This window comes from Erythrolamprus reginae, chromosome 6 (genome assembly GCF_031021105.1).
Source record: "Erythrolamprus reginae isolate rEryReg1 chromosome 6, rEryReg1.hap1, whole genome shotgun sequence".
Lineage (NCBI taxonomy): Eukaryota > Metazoa > Chordata > Lepidosauria > Squamata > Dipsadidae > Erythrolamprus > Erythrolamprus reginae.
The window spans coordinates 49,442,258-49,457,010 of NC_091955.1; the positions used below are offsets into that span (position 1 = coordinate 49,442,258).

At 40.3% G+C, this 14,753-nt stretch overlaps 1 protein-coding gene across 3 annotated transcripts in view; it reads left to right on the forward strand.

Annotated features, from left to right (window-relative positions):
• The window catches only part of ZDHHC17 (zinc finger DHHC-type palmitoyltransferase 17), a 61,514-nt gene that overhangs the window by 5,605 nt on the left and 41,156 nt on the right, over window positions 1-14,753 (forward strand). For all 3 annotated transcript variants that reach the window (XM_070755752.1, XM_070755753.1, XM_070755754.1), the window contains exons 2-4: window positions 6,937-7,040; window positions 10,621-10,743; window positions 14,305-14,382. In XM_070755752.1, coding sequence (XP_070611853.1) covers window positions 6,937-7,040; window positions 10,621-10,743; window positions 14,305-14,382 — 305 coding nt within the window. The remainder of the gene's footprint in view (window positions 1-6,936; window positions 7,041-10,620; window positions 10,744-14,304; window positions 14,383-14,753) is intronic.

A 14,753-nucleotide genomic window follows, 5' to 3' on the forward strand; every position in this document is an offset into this window, starting at 1 on the left:
CTGGAAGTATAGTTATTCGCTGCTATTTAAAAGAAAATATAATAGCACTGGGCCTCTTCAGATCAAGCATATATTTAAAAAAACTTCATTTTGCTAAGTTGTCTTGAACAATAATAAAGCAGTCTTTTAAAAATAAGTCTAATCATTTGAACATTCTACAGACATTTATAGTTAATGACTTACCCCTCTGCATCCAGTTTTAGCAACTTTATCAAGCACAAGAAAATAAAATTCTGCCTCTGCCTCCCAGCAATTTATCTCATTGCAGCTTTAGTTTCACTTTCATTTTAGTACTTGGCTTGCCTGCAGCTTCAATCAGCTGAGGGTCGGGAAGCTGATAATCACTTGCTTGGCTTAACAAGCTCTGCGCTCTGTTGCAAGAAGGTAAATTGCTGGGAGGCAGAGGCCAAAGGATGGGTGTGGCTGGGTGGGTGTGGCTACATTGGGTTATAAGACGCACCCAAGTTTTCACCCTCTTTTGGGGGGGGGTAAAAAGGTGTGTTTTGTGCTCTGAAAAATACGGTAGTTTTAGCTTTGAAAAGCTTGATGTCGGCAGGTTAGTTCTTGGATTACCACAACAATTGGGATTGGAATTTCGACTGCTAAATGATACAGCCATAAAGAATGATGTCATGTGACAGCATCACTTAGTATTGGCAGACTCTTTTATCACCTTAAAGTGAGGATCTCAAGTCATTAAATGAGATCACATAACCATGACTTGCAGATTTCCATAAGCAAAGTCTCTGAGGATGCCAATAGGAACTCACAAGTCCTGGTTGGCTCTCTGGCAGGTGATAGGTGCTATAGAGGGCAGCTGGGCCGAGGGGTGTTGCAGCACCATGAGAATGCAGCCAGGTAGGGCATGAGGTGTTGTGGTATTGTGCAAGTGCAATTCGGTGACAGGACTGTTGCACACGTATGGTCAGGCATATGCAATGGAGTAGAGGTGGGGGGATGCTATGGGCAGGAGTGCACTATGGTCTACAGAATCTCGTAGTTTATAATGGCTCCTTGGGAGAAAAAGCAGCAGGAGCAATTTAGATTGGTGACTTGTGACTTTTTCTGCTGGCTTCTTCATTGACTTTGTTTGGTAGAAGCTGGCAGGGAAGATTGCAGATGGTGATAACTTGACTACAGAATGCTGCAATTGTCATAAGATTTGAAAATCCCTGAATTATGATCAGTGTCTCTGTGGGTGTTGTGATGGACAGAACTTTGGGGACTCATGAGTATCACATGTTCAGCACCATCAGTACTTTAAATGTTTCTGAAAGAATGGTCATTAACCAAGGATTCTATATGTATCTGCCTCCTTTAGTATAACCCAATTTTTTATTATTTCCAATGCAATGGTCTTAGAGCAGTTGATTGTAAAATCTTCCTTCTTACAGTATTCTGTTCAGGCTGCAGACTTTTTCTGAGGTCTACCTGTGCAAGTGAAATAATTGCTGCATCATAAGAATAAACAATATTGCCAAATACCTGTCACAGAGATCAGGAGGATGGAATTATGTTTTGATTAAAGCACCTATCATTGAATTCAAATAGATATTAAATCCAGGAAAGCTATTGTAGAATACTGTTTTTTCACTCCTTGATAGATTGAAATGTCTGCAAGTAGATGGCCAGCTTTTTCATATCTAACTTGGATGACTGTATTTTTTTTCTTTTTTAAAAATAGTTTGGATGACTGTATTTTCATATAGAGAAAGAAAGTTTCCACCACCAAAGCTTCCATTCCCAAAGGGATGGGATTGGTTATAGAGCGGATCTAGTCACCTGGTATTTGTCATCTAGTGTTGCTGTCAGGGAAAAAGGATCACAACTGGGGGCTTTCTCACTTTTTAGTCAGTTAATTAGTTTATGAATCTTCGATTAGGGAACCTGGGCCCCAACTAGGGGTGCTATGCTGTGCCATCATTAGAGTCTAGCAGAAACAGTGAGCAGTCACTTAGCAGTTGTTTAAAAATTTAGCAGACCCTCCCCCCCACTTATGACCTGGTCCCAAAGTTGACATTTACCATTACAGCTGATTATAAGGATGCTACAGCTATCCCCCATCCTCCGCACCCCATCTCCATAGGTTTTGGGTTTATTTTCCATCCCACCAAGCCCCACATTCTTCTTTTCTCTTTCAAAGATTTCTAGATCTCGGATTACAGAAATGTTGAATTGTGGATGCTTGGAAAATGGTGGCTATTGGAAAATTGTAATTTTATTCAAAATTATAATTAAAAAGAACAAATAAAATATAATTTCAAAAAGAATATAAATATATGAAGAAATTACTTCCCTTTCATCACAATCATTTTGTAACTTGCTACCTTCCCTTAAAATGTAACAAATGAATTTTTTCTCTTATCTCTTCTCTTATCTACAAACCTATTTTATATCTTAAAGCCTTGCCATTCAATCCTGATTAGCAAAATATCAGCAGAGATTACTTATCTATTTTAACCTTGATCAAATAAACCAATTTTATTTTCCTTTCTTTTACACTTATGAATCTTAATCTAGTTCCTTCTAATGCCACAGAACTTGATTTCTTGATTTCTTTTTCTGTTTTTAGTGCTTCTCACAAAATTCTTCAAAAATCTACTTTGTAAATGCAATATGAAGTTTTCCAGGTTATATTTATTTATTTATTTATTCATTCATTCATTCATGCGCACAATCCCCCCTACCCAGGCATGCGCACAGGCTCCACTGAAGCCTGGGACGTGAAAAAAACAAGCAAAACGTAAGTTCAGAAAAATAGACTTCCAGTTTGCCCGCTGTGCTGTTTTTTGCACTCCGGGGTTTTAGAAAGCTTTCCTGAATCTCTGGAGTGCAAAAAACAGCACAACAGGCAAACTGGAAGTGTGTTTTCTGAACTTCCGGTTTATCCACTGGGTGGGGTTTTTTTGTACTTCCCGGAAGCATCCGGAATGCAAAACAGACTTCCCAAAGGCTGAAAAATCAGCTGGCCAGTGCGTGCATGTAGGCTGGTACTGACATAGGGCAACATCTCGTGTTGCCCTCCGATATGGCTCCGCATGCCATAGGTTCGCCATCACGAGTCTAGATAATCCATTTCATCCAATGACCATAAGAGCTGGAGTGCCACCACTTCTCTACAACCTTCCCACAAAGGATAAGTTTGTTTGTTATTTGTATGTCAGTGTAGCATGTTTTTCTGTAGCATTCTTATAACCTGTCATTTTAAAATTTACTTTCAGGGCAGTCCCAAGCTTTTTAATAAAACTTGCTCATCCTCCATAACATATGTACAGTATTTTAAACATAATCTTCAGTATTTTAAACATAATCTGCAGAGGGAGACACTTTTAAAATTAACTTCTGGATGAATTGTTCAAATATATCCTTCAATATGCTCAGTATTAAAATATTTTACTCCATCTGCACTATGAAGTGAAATTTAAGTTTTCTTCTCCTTTATTTGTAATTATCAATTCCTTCTGGTTGCCTTCTGACATCAATTGTTCAAAGTTTAATCCTGCCATTGTTTTTAAAAATAATTCAAAACAAAAGCATTTTAACATGGGAAGGATTCTTATAGTCAATTCCAAAATCTTATTTCAAATCCATTTGGAATCTTACTCTGCTTGCAACTTTTCAAAATCAAAATTCTGAGCATTCTTTGGCTGCTTATTCCAAACAATTATTTACATTCTTAAACTTTTGTTTAAAACTTTTATTGTTAAGTATTTAAGAAACACACCAGTTGTTTTCAGATTTGTCAATCCAAAGATTCCTAATAACTGAAAAGAGGTTCAAAGGTAATTTACGCAAGTAATTAGAAAAGGAAATATATAAACCTAATGTTCTTCTGAAGGCGCCAACCTTGGTTTGAACAAAAAGATGATTATTCCCTTGTCTGCCATAACTTTAAAACTGCCAGATACCAATGTCTTACATTTTGTTTTCAAAGAGCAACTGTTTGGAGCACTTTTTTAAAAAAAATCTCCATCCTTTCCTTGTCCAGAGAGGAATTAAGAGTCTGCCTACTCCCTTGGTTCTTCATTGCACTAGTCTTTAGTTTTTTTAAAATCTTTTCTTCCCTGGAGGGTTGTCAGGGTAGCTGAGTTAAATTATATAGAAGTAATAAGCTATATAAATAAACTTTTTTCTTTCTTTTTTTTTCATCTAAAATTATGCTATCTAAACCATTACCTTCCATGGTCTCATAGAGCTCAAACCTGAAAAATAGGCATTTTATAGTTGACTTCCTACATCTTTGATTCTGATAGATTTTACAATTGTAAAAATGTTAGGGAATCTTTTTTCTTTATAAGGAATGGACCTATGATTGATGTCTTATTTGTTAAAAATAGCTATTTTAAGCAAACTGACTTGAACACATAATTATTCCAAAATATATCCCAGGTCAATTACTTGGCAACACAATACTTCTTTGCATATTAATCAGGTGATATTTCCAACTATCAATATTTACTGACCCCTCGCATCCAGGACATACTGTTTCAACTCTTACCCTCAAAACGTCGCAACAAAGTACTGCACACCAAGACAACTAGACACAAGAACAGTTTTTTCCCGAACACCATCAACCTACTAAACAAATAATTCCCTCAACACTGTCAAACTCTTTACTAAGTCTGCACTTCTATTTCTACTAGGTTCTTTTCGTCATCATTTCGTCCCACTTAGGACTGTATAACTCTAACGTGTTGCTTGTATCCTAAGATTTTTATTAATATTGATTGTTTCTTCACTACTTATTTGACCCCTATGGCAATCATTAAGTGTTGTACCACATGATTCTTGACAGATCTGTATTTTCTTTTATGTACACTGAAAGCATATGCACCAAGACAAATTCCTTGTGTGTCCAATCACACTTGGCCAATAAAGAATTCTATTATTAATAGTATATTAATTTGAGAATGTTGTAACTGTACAGAGATTTTGGTTTAAATTATTTTTCTTCTATAGTTTTATTTCAATTTGCTTCCATTTTCTACTGACTAGCTACCAAGAATTTTGTGTCAGTATATCCTTTGGAATTCTTTGATGTTGTAATTGGTTACTAGACTTTACAGTTCTCATTTTGAAGGATTCATTTATCTGCATTGGCTCTTTAAACTGGGATTTTCTTGTTAATTTTTTGAATTTGAAAGCATTCAGAGTGAGTAAATGAAACTGGATTATAAAAGAATTCCCACTTTAAATGAGGTACATTTGGAAAGTTTATAAGTAATGAACAGGTACAAGCATAGTGTAGCCAGTATGCTTTGTGTGCCTCAATCTATTTTAATATGTGTGTAAAATTGCCTTGAATGAGATTCAGGTTTACTGGAGAGTTATGTGAAAAACATGGAAATTTAGAAAACTTTGGCACAGTTAAAAGGAGAATCAACATGATATAATGGTTGAATTGTTGAACTAGAAGCAAAAGAGTTGAAACTCTAATCTGCTTTCAACCATGAAAGTTTACTAGGTGATTGAGATCAGTCATTCTCTCTTAGCCCAATCTACCTTACAGGAATATTGCTTTGAGGGAAAAAATAAGAAAAGAGGAACCACTTTCTATGCCTTTCGAACTCTTGAATGAAATGCTTTGTATATGTCTAATAATATTAAGCAAAAGAATTGTGTATCTTTTCATCTTTTTTATGATCATGTTTTAAAGTAGTTATTTTAATTGTACATCTATTTGCACAGTAGATAGTATTGTAACTAGAGTTATTAATACAGACAGTACAGTATATATACTGTGTATATATGGTTGATTTTCTGTCAAAATCACCCTGGTGTCCCCAAATATGGGAGGAAGCAACTTTGCTTTCCTTTTGCCTCTGTGCCCCCAGCAGGGGCCATTCCAAAGCAGTTAATTTTTTTAAAATAGTCAACACTTATCAGCAAAAATATGTAAATATATACATATATACAGTGATACCTTGTCTTATGAACTTAATTCGTTCTGTGATGAGGTTCGTAAGTAGAAAGGTTCGTAAGATGAAACAATGTTTCCCATAGGAATCAATGTAAAAGCAAATAATGTGTGCAAACCTATTAGGAAAATCCAAACTTTAAAACTTAAAAAAAAAGCAGCGGGCGGACAAAGTGAAGGCTAATGGAGTGGAGATGGACAGCAAGGAGAAGTGAGGAATGGAGGTCCTAACGAAGGCTAACGCCGCCCCAAATATATGGATATATGGATATAAATAAAACAGTGGTTACATCAAAATAAGCTACATTGAAACTAATGTGCAATTTTTGCTGAAATTGTTGATGTAAGTGCTTCCTGATTTACAACAGCCATACGGAAACCCCAGATTTAGCAACAGTGTGCTTGGATATCATTTGGGGATTAATAATGAAAGAGGATTGCTACTGTCATCCAGTTTGTAATCTGTATGGAAAAAGGGGGTAATCAGTGCTCCATAAACTACACGTAGCCTCCCAGATCTCAATTTATGACATCTATGACATCATGAGATTTTGTAATTTCAGCAGTTTGTTTTAAAATAGAAGTCAGGATGAGACCAAGATGTTCTCAGAAAGAAAATGACTTCTATCTGAATTATTTAAATTATCCTCAAATCAGTCCAAAGTCATGCATATGGAATTCCAGAGTAATATGACCACATTTATGATGTATCATTTCAGACTGCTTTAGGGAGAGGGAGATCTTAAGGATGGCAATGGGATCAATTTGTTTATTCCCACTTTTATTAATATTTTAAAAACAGAACAAAATGGGCTGTCTCTGAGGCCTTCTTTAATCCTCAAGTCTGGAAACTTGAATTGCAAAAATTGCCCATATTTGGGCAATTTTAGGGATATTCGAGAGGGATAAAGAGTATATTGAGCTAAATGGATCAGCAGTCTGATTTAGTGGCACTGATACTTTTCTGTTTTAGACATTTAATATATTTCATATAGATTAATAAAACTACTTCTTTTCAGGAAATCAAATCTCAAGGTCACTATAATCATGGATACAATGAAACTCTTGGACGCAAAAGCCACATTGATGATTACAGCACATGGGATATTGTCAAAGCCACACAGTAAGTGTATGTTTTTAGTCGGCAAATAGGTATTTATTTCATGTAGAAATCAACACTTAAAGTATTCGTATATACTCGAGTATAAGTCGACCGGATTATAAACCGAGACACCTACTTCTGCCACAAAAACTGGGAAAATTTATTGACTTGAGTATAAGTCGAGGGTGGAAAATGCAGTGGCTACTGGTAACTTATAAAAATGGAAACCAATAAAATTACATCAATTGAGGCATCGGTAGATTAAATGTTTTAGAATATTTATTTCAAAGAAAACCAGTAAACTAGCTCTGTAACTTTAAAAGAGGGTAAACAGGTATATATCCCCCCAAGGCATGTAAAGACAAAAAAAAAATGCAAGTACTTACCTCAATTCCTCGCAGCTCCCGCTGCTTTGGGTTAGGGTTACAGAGGGGGGAAGGGGAGGAGAGTGGGGTGGGGGGATTCCTGTCTCTTTCCCCTCCCGTTCACTCAAGACTGGCGGATGTGAGTCACACACCAGTGCCCTCCCTCCCCCTCTCCGCCGGTGGAAATTAGCGGCAAAGGGGGCACTAGCTCACTTCAGCAGCGGTGAGAAGGAGGGGAGTCCTGCCTGCCCGCCGTGCGCGTAAACCAAGTGCAAGAAAGCGAAAAAGATGGCGTTGAGAGTTGGGCTCCCGTTTTTTTCCCCCTCCTCAGCTCTGGGAATTTGGCTTTTTCTTTTACCCGGCTCTCCGCCTTCGCACCTGTCCGAGTCACTTTCGCAGCCGCAACTGCAGTTTGCCTTGGGCCAAGGCAGTCCACCTGAGGGAGAAAACTTTTCCTTCCTTCCTTCCTTCCTTCCTTCCTTCCTTCCTTCCTTCCTTCCTTCCTTTCTTCCTTCCTTCCCTGTCTTCCTTCCTTTCTTTTTTTCTTTCTCCCCCCTCCCTTGGGTAAATTACACAGTCAATACTGTGCTGGTTTTTATTTAAGGTTACAAAGCAAATGAAGAATCATTTTGAGTATTCTCTAAAATTTCTTCAGTGGGATCCATAGCTTATCTGGAAAATGATTTTTCACCTGGCAGGAGCCTTGGTGCGGGGCAGGCAGAAAGTGAAGTCCCGGCAGATGGGTGGCTGGCGAAGATCATGCGCTCTCATCCACCCCTTGCTCTGTTTGTTTCAGAGGAACCCCAATCACCCGCTCCAGTAATTTTGTTTTGGAAAAATTCCTTGCTGCAATCCCAGCTGCTCAGGTTTTTTTAAAGTTGAGCAGCTGGGATGGCAGCAACGAATCCCAGAACAGGCGGGGGAGGTTCCTCTATGGACACAGTTGCCTTCCTTTGTGATTGCTGTCTGCTTGGAGCCCCCACCCCTACCTGCTCTGGCAGCCGCTCAGGTTTTTAAAAAGGTGAGTTGCTGGGATTGCAGCAAGGAATCCCAGAGCGGGTGGGGGAAGTGCCTCTATGAACACAGTCGCCTTCCTTTGCGATTGCTGCCTGCTTGGAGCCTCCAACCCCAACCCCGGCAGGTCCGGTAATTTTCTTGCAGCAAGGAATCCTTTCAAAAGAAAATTACCGGAGCTGGTGGTGGGGGCTTCATGGTCACATGCACCCTCCTGGCTTCGCTCCCACCCAGGCCTCCGCTTCTGTTTCGTTATTTGCAGGGATTCAGAAACTCACAATGGTGCGCATGCCAGGACTCTGCATGCTATCTCTGGCATATATGCCATAGTTTCGCCATCATGGCTATAAGCTACACAATCCCACACATGTTTCATTGATTCAGTTGGCTTCAATTATGGCACTGCTTAGTGCCTTAGGACTTTTGGCACTAAGCCTCTTCTAGCTATCCCTGTGAAATCTGGCAGCAAGCCTTTTCAAGCCATCCTCCTAGTGAGCTGTCCTAAGTCTTTTTGCTCTAGTTACCCTAACCCTCTTCATAACTGAAGCTTTAGCTTTCTCTTTTATCTTATAACTTCCTGGATTGTAACACAATTCTGCTTTTCCTCAAAGATTTTCAGCTCTCTTCATTCTCTTCCACTAGCTTGAACTGCAGGATATTTGGGGTGGGGTGGGGGGCTGATTCTCCATTTTCTTCAATCTCTAAATTCCATTCTTGCATCTTACCTCTGCTACTAGCATAACTAGAAGAGGCCATTTAAAAGGAGCAGACAAAGGGTGTTTCTTCCCCTGTGTTACACAACTTGTTGTTCCACAGGTGGTATAAACTGAGTCAATGAAATTGCACATGTTGAGAGTGCACTTTTTAAATCAGGATTGCCAAACTCTCTGTGTTTTCATTCTGAATGTATTAGAAATTTAGAAGAGCTTATAAATAATACATTGATGAAAGGTGGAGAAGGAATAGATGAAAGTAATGGTGATGAATAGTTATTTTCTCCATGATTTACAGATAGTCCTCAAGCTATGACCCTAATGGAGCCTTCCCATTAGGGTTATAAGACAAAATTTTGTAAAATGAATTGGACTCATTTTATAACATTTTTTAATTTCGCTCATTACTGTAAGTGAATCAACTGGATCTCTAAATGATCGAAGATTGGGCTTACTGTTTGCTTTGATTCATTAAATGATCCCTGCCATCCTTAAGTGAACTGAGAGGCTAAGGAATTTGCCGGGCTCCCCAACTGGAGACTATAGAATGAATGCTGCTGCCTGCCCATCAGCTGTTCTGGCAAGGCCAGGTTGTCCTTTACTTCTGAACTGCAGCACCTTCAGGCAAGTGCACAGACTTAAATTGCAATGGGGGTAAATTGGCTCCAGGTCAAACTGCCCACCCATCAGCTGTTCTATATTTCACGCTAATCCTCAAAGCAAATAAGCACAGTACAATTGACTAGAAAGTATCTTTCTGCAAGCAATCTTAAACTGTGTGCAACAGTGCAGTTGTTAGGCAGCCGTTTCTACCTCAAGGACTACTTGTAATTATCTAGTTGCATCATTACGAAGGACTAACACCCACACATATTTTACAAAAACTAGTTATTGCTTCCTTGTCCTCAAGTAAGTATTATAATAATAATGAACAGTCATATAGGGCAGCTTCATTAAACAAAATGGTTTTTGTGATCACTTTGATTAATAGCCTAAAAAAGTTTTCCTTGTAAAAATGCAAATACAGTAGCAATAGCATTTAGACTTATATGCCACTTCATGGTGCTTTACACCCTCTCTAAGCAGTTTTACATAGTCAGCATATTTTTCCCAACAATCTGGGTCTTCATTTTACCGATGTTAGAAGGATGGAACGCTAAGTCAACCTTGAGCTGGTGAGGATTGAACCCCTGGCAATCAGCAGAATCAACCTGCAATACAACATTCCGACCTCTGCACCATCATGGCTCTTAATTCTTAAATCTAATCTTGGTTTACATAATGAAAGTATATCAAGTTTTTACTGATATGTAATATTGATTATATAGGGCAGAAACAATAAGATTTCACCTTGGAAAAACAGGGAAGTATATCTGCATTGCATTTTAAATGTAGAAGTCATTTGGAAAAAGAAAATAAGGGAGATGTCTGCCTTTTTTCTGTATTCTATCCAGTGTTCAAATTCAAATATTGATTAATTCAGAATTACTAATTATATTTTTCCTCAAGGTATGGAATATATGATCGTTGTTGTGAGTTGGTAGAAGCAGGCTATGATGTACGGCAACCTGATAAAGAAAATGTTACACTTCTCCATTGGGCTGCAATCAACAACAGATTGGATTTAGTGAAGTAAGGGCTACTTTTCTACCACAATCAATTAGAACTATTTGCTCAATAAATAAATGATCATAGAAGTTGATAAAAATATCAATTTAGGATTTTCTACAGATTTTGATAACCTTTTTTTCAAATAATTATAATGGTCAAAACAATAGTTTGGCAATAGTTACATTTCTATCATTTTAGATTAATAAATTAAAAAATATAGTAGCTGTTTCATTTTTCATTTTTCTCACTAATAAATGCTAAAATTACTATTTTCATTTCCATTTTCATTTTAGTCATTACTGAAACAATATGTAATGCCTTGAAAAAGCTTAATTTGTTTAGTTTGAAATCTAAGGAAAGCTGTTTTTAAAGAACAAATGAAACTAATTTATGTTCATTAAAATAAATGCTTATTATGGAAAATGATGCCAAACTGATTAAAGACATTTTTAGAGAATTGTGCCTCTGTCAGGCTAATGGTATGCATTATTTTTATGAGATATTTGAATTATTTGGTATTGTCATGTTGAGGATTACTGTCATAACGTTTAAATAAGAATATTCTAGAACATAAAATACAAATATAATATTTTAATATGTTAATATACATATGCACACTATACAGTGATCCCCCGCTCGTTGCGAGGGTTCCGTTCCAGGAACCCCCGCAACGAGCGGGTTTTCGCGAAGTAGCGCTGCGGAAGTACAAACACCATCTGCGCATGTGCAGATGGTATTTTTACTTCCGCAGCGCTAGCGAGGAGCCGAAGATTGAGGACTCAGCTCGGAAGCTGCACGGGTGTTTTAAAAGGTCTCCGCCGGCATGGGGGGCTTCTTAGCACCCCCCCAAACCCGAGTTGGGGGTTCGGGAGGTGGTAGGAAGCCCCCCATGCCGGCGGAGACCTTTTAAAACACCCGTGCAGCTTCCGAGCTGAGTCCTCAAGCCAAGCGCAGAAGTTAGCCTTGAATCCCTTTGAATCCCGCCGCTTCTGCTGGATACGGGCGATGGGGGGGCGAGCTGCCACAGCCCCTGGCTTCCGCGCCGCTCGTCCCACCCACCGCCCGTATCCAGCAGAAGCTGCTGGATTCAAAGTGCTGCTGGGAGCCGCAGGCGAAAGGAGCTCGGGCATCGGAGCGCGGCGCCAGGCATTGTTCTCCGGACCCCGCCCGCTCAGCCCCGCGGCGTCCCTTTCCCTCTCCAGGCTGCGGGCGGGGTCCGGAGAACAATGCCCGAGCTCCTTTCGCCTGCGGCTCCCAGCCCACCGCCTGTCTCCTGCTGCCCGGTTTAGCCAGGACACGAGCGGCGAAATGACTTGGAGGAATGTGAAGCTGAAACCGGCCGGTTTCAGCTTCACATTCCTCCAAGTCATTTCGCCGCTCGTGTCCTGGCTAAACCGGGCAGCAGGAGACAGGCTTTGAGTTTTGGCTGCGGGGGGGAGAAGTAGGACTTTCCTAACTCCCTCGCCCCGCAGCCAAAACTCAAAGCCTGTCTCCAACGCGCGCTACGATCTTCCGGGCGAGCCAGGCTCAGCGGATCAAGGCAGCCGCTTGGGCCGAGAGGAGCCGGCCTTGATCCGCTGAGCCTGGCTGGCCCGGAAGATCGTAGCGCGCGTTGGCTGCACCGGCGGCGAAATCGCTCGCCGCTGCAGCCAACGCGCGCTACGATCTTCCGGGCGAGCCAGGCTCAGCGGATCAAGGCAGCCGCTTGGGCCGAGAGGAGCCGGCCTTGATCCGCTGAGCCTGGCTGGCCCGGAAGATCGTAGCGCGCGTTGGCGGATCAAGGCCGGCTCCTCTCGGCCCAAGCGGCTGCCTTCCGTCACTGAGCCTGGCTCGCCCGGAAGATCGTAGCGCGCGTTGGCTGCACCGGCGGCGACATTGCTGCCGGCTTGGCTTCGCTCGCCGCTGCAGCCAACGCGCGCTACGATCTTCCGGGCCAGCCAGGCTCAGTCACGGAAGGCAGCTGCTTGGCCCGGGATGCTGGGCCGAAAGGAGCCGGGCTTGAAGATCGCAGCGCGCGTTGGCTGCGGTGGCGAGGGCTTGCAATAGAGGGTGGAGGAAGCGGCCATGGGAGGGCGAGCTGCCTCAGTGAGGAGGATCGGGCGGGACCAGGTGGGGGCTGGAATTTCTCCGCCAGGGCGAAGGGCGGGCGAGCGGCGAAGGGCGGGCGAGCGGGTGCTGGGGAGGGCTTCTCGCCCTCCCGACAGCAAGAGGGGGGAGCGAACGGCGTGGCCAGGCGAAGGGCGGGCGAGCGGCAGCGAGGAGTTTGCGTGGGCGGTGGGGAAACTCCTCGCTGACGCCAGCAAGAGGGGGAAGACCCAGGGAAGCCGCTGCCATCTACGCATGCGTGCCCGGCACGCATGCGTAGATGGTATTTTGACTTCCGGGTTGAAAAATCGCGAATTACCCTGTTCGCAATGGTCGGGGACGCAATAACCGGGGGATCACTGTACTGTATTACATATAAAATAAATGCTAACAGTTTTGAAATCCACACATAATTCATAAAACTTTTGCTTATAAAAGTAACATTTAAATGTTTAAATATATTTAAAATCTCTTCAGTCCCATTTACTTGACATAACTATAAAATTTCAATCTATTGCTTTTAAATACTATAATTGATGTTCTTTTATCAGCTGACACCACCTGCAGTCTGCAGTAGATGAAATGGTACATAAGAAATTGGACAGAAGCCTGTCAGCTACTGTAGCTGTTTATGTAGCAATGAAATGCTGAAGACAAAAATAGCTTTTTAATAGTCAAGGAGTTCATAAAGAAATAGGATTGCTATGCATGTTGCTTGGAGGAAGCTTTCTTGCTTTATGAACCTGTATAGTGCTTTTCATTCTAAGATTGCTGGGTAATTTACAATATTAAAATGTACTGTAGCATAAAACTACAAAAATGTCACTTGCTTTAAAAAGAAGAGAAACAAAAATATTTTTAAAAACTTAAAAGTCATTGGCACTGAAAAGCTGACAAATTAGGCAAATGAATCACCACAAATGAAACTCTTTCCTGGTAATTATCTCCTTTCATAGTAGGATATGATGCAGACAAGAATACGGAAGATAAAGTCAGTTAAGGGGGATTATATGTACATTGCCTTTGAAATGTTTCATTCCTTTTGAGCAGTGATTCTGCAGATTACTGTTTGGCCTCCCAATAGTGAATATAAAGTTTATTTAAACTAACCTAACACCTAAACTCAGTGAAGGTTTGCAGTTGACAGCTTATCTTAGTCTCTGCTTTTTTTTAATCTGAAAAACTAATGGTAACTGCATAAATGAACACACATTTAAAATATTTTTACCAGTTAATATTTGTATATACCGGTAGTTATGTAAGCAACAGCTTTACTTTAAAAGTCAGTTTTCTGATTAGTCATTGTTTTTGAGAACTGTATTCACCTTAAATGCTTCCCCTAATCTTTTACTGTTTAAGAGGAATATATAATTTAATCCAAAAATATAATGAATATAAAATACTGTTTTCTATTATTATAAAAGCTCTTTCCGTATCCTGCATTTCAATGAAAGTATTATCACATTCATTAGATTTATATTTATTCTTTGTCTCTAGGTACTACATATCAAAAGGTGCTATTGTTGACCAGTTAGGAGGTGACCTGAACTCCACACCACTCCATTGGGCAACTAGGTGGGAAAAATTAGCTGTTTTCACTTAATTTCATTATTAATTAATGATTATAAAACAGTTTTGCAGCACTGTACTGCAAATTAAATCCAGCAAGAAAAAGTTGCTGGTTGACATTGAGTCTCTATATCATCTCTGTCAGAGACTGAGGAAGCAGATCTGCAACTTGTACTCACAGCTACTGTTTGCTGGGCAGGTATAGGCTATAGATAGGTCAGCATTTGATCCAGGTTTGTTTTTTGGGTTTTTTTGTTGTGTGTGTGTGTAAATCAACTGTGCTCCTATCCATAACAGAAAGACATGCCTAGAATAACTCATATTATTACCACTCATTTGTACTGGTGCAATGTTCAGTGCAAGGGCTGGTTTTGAAG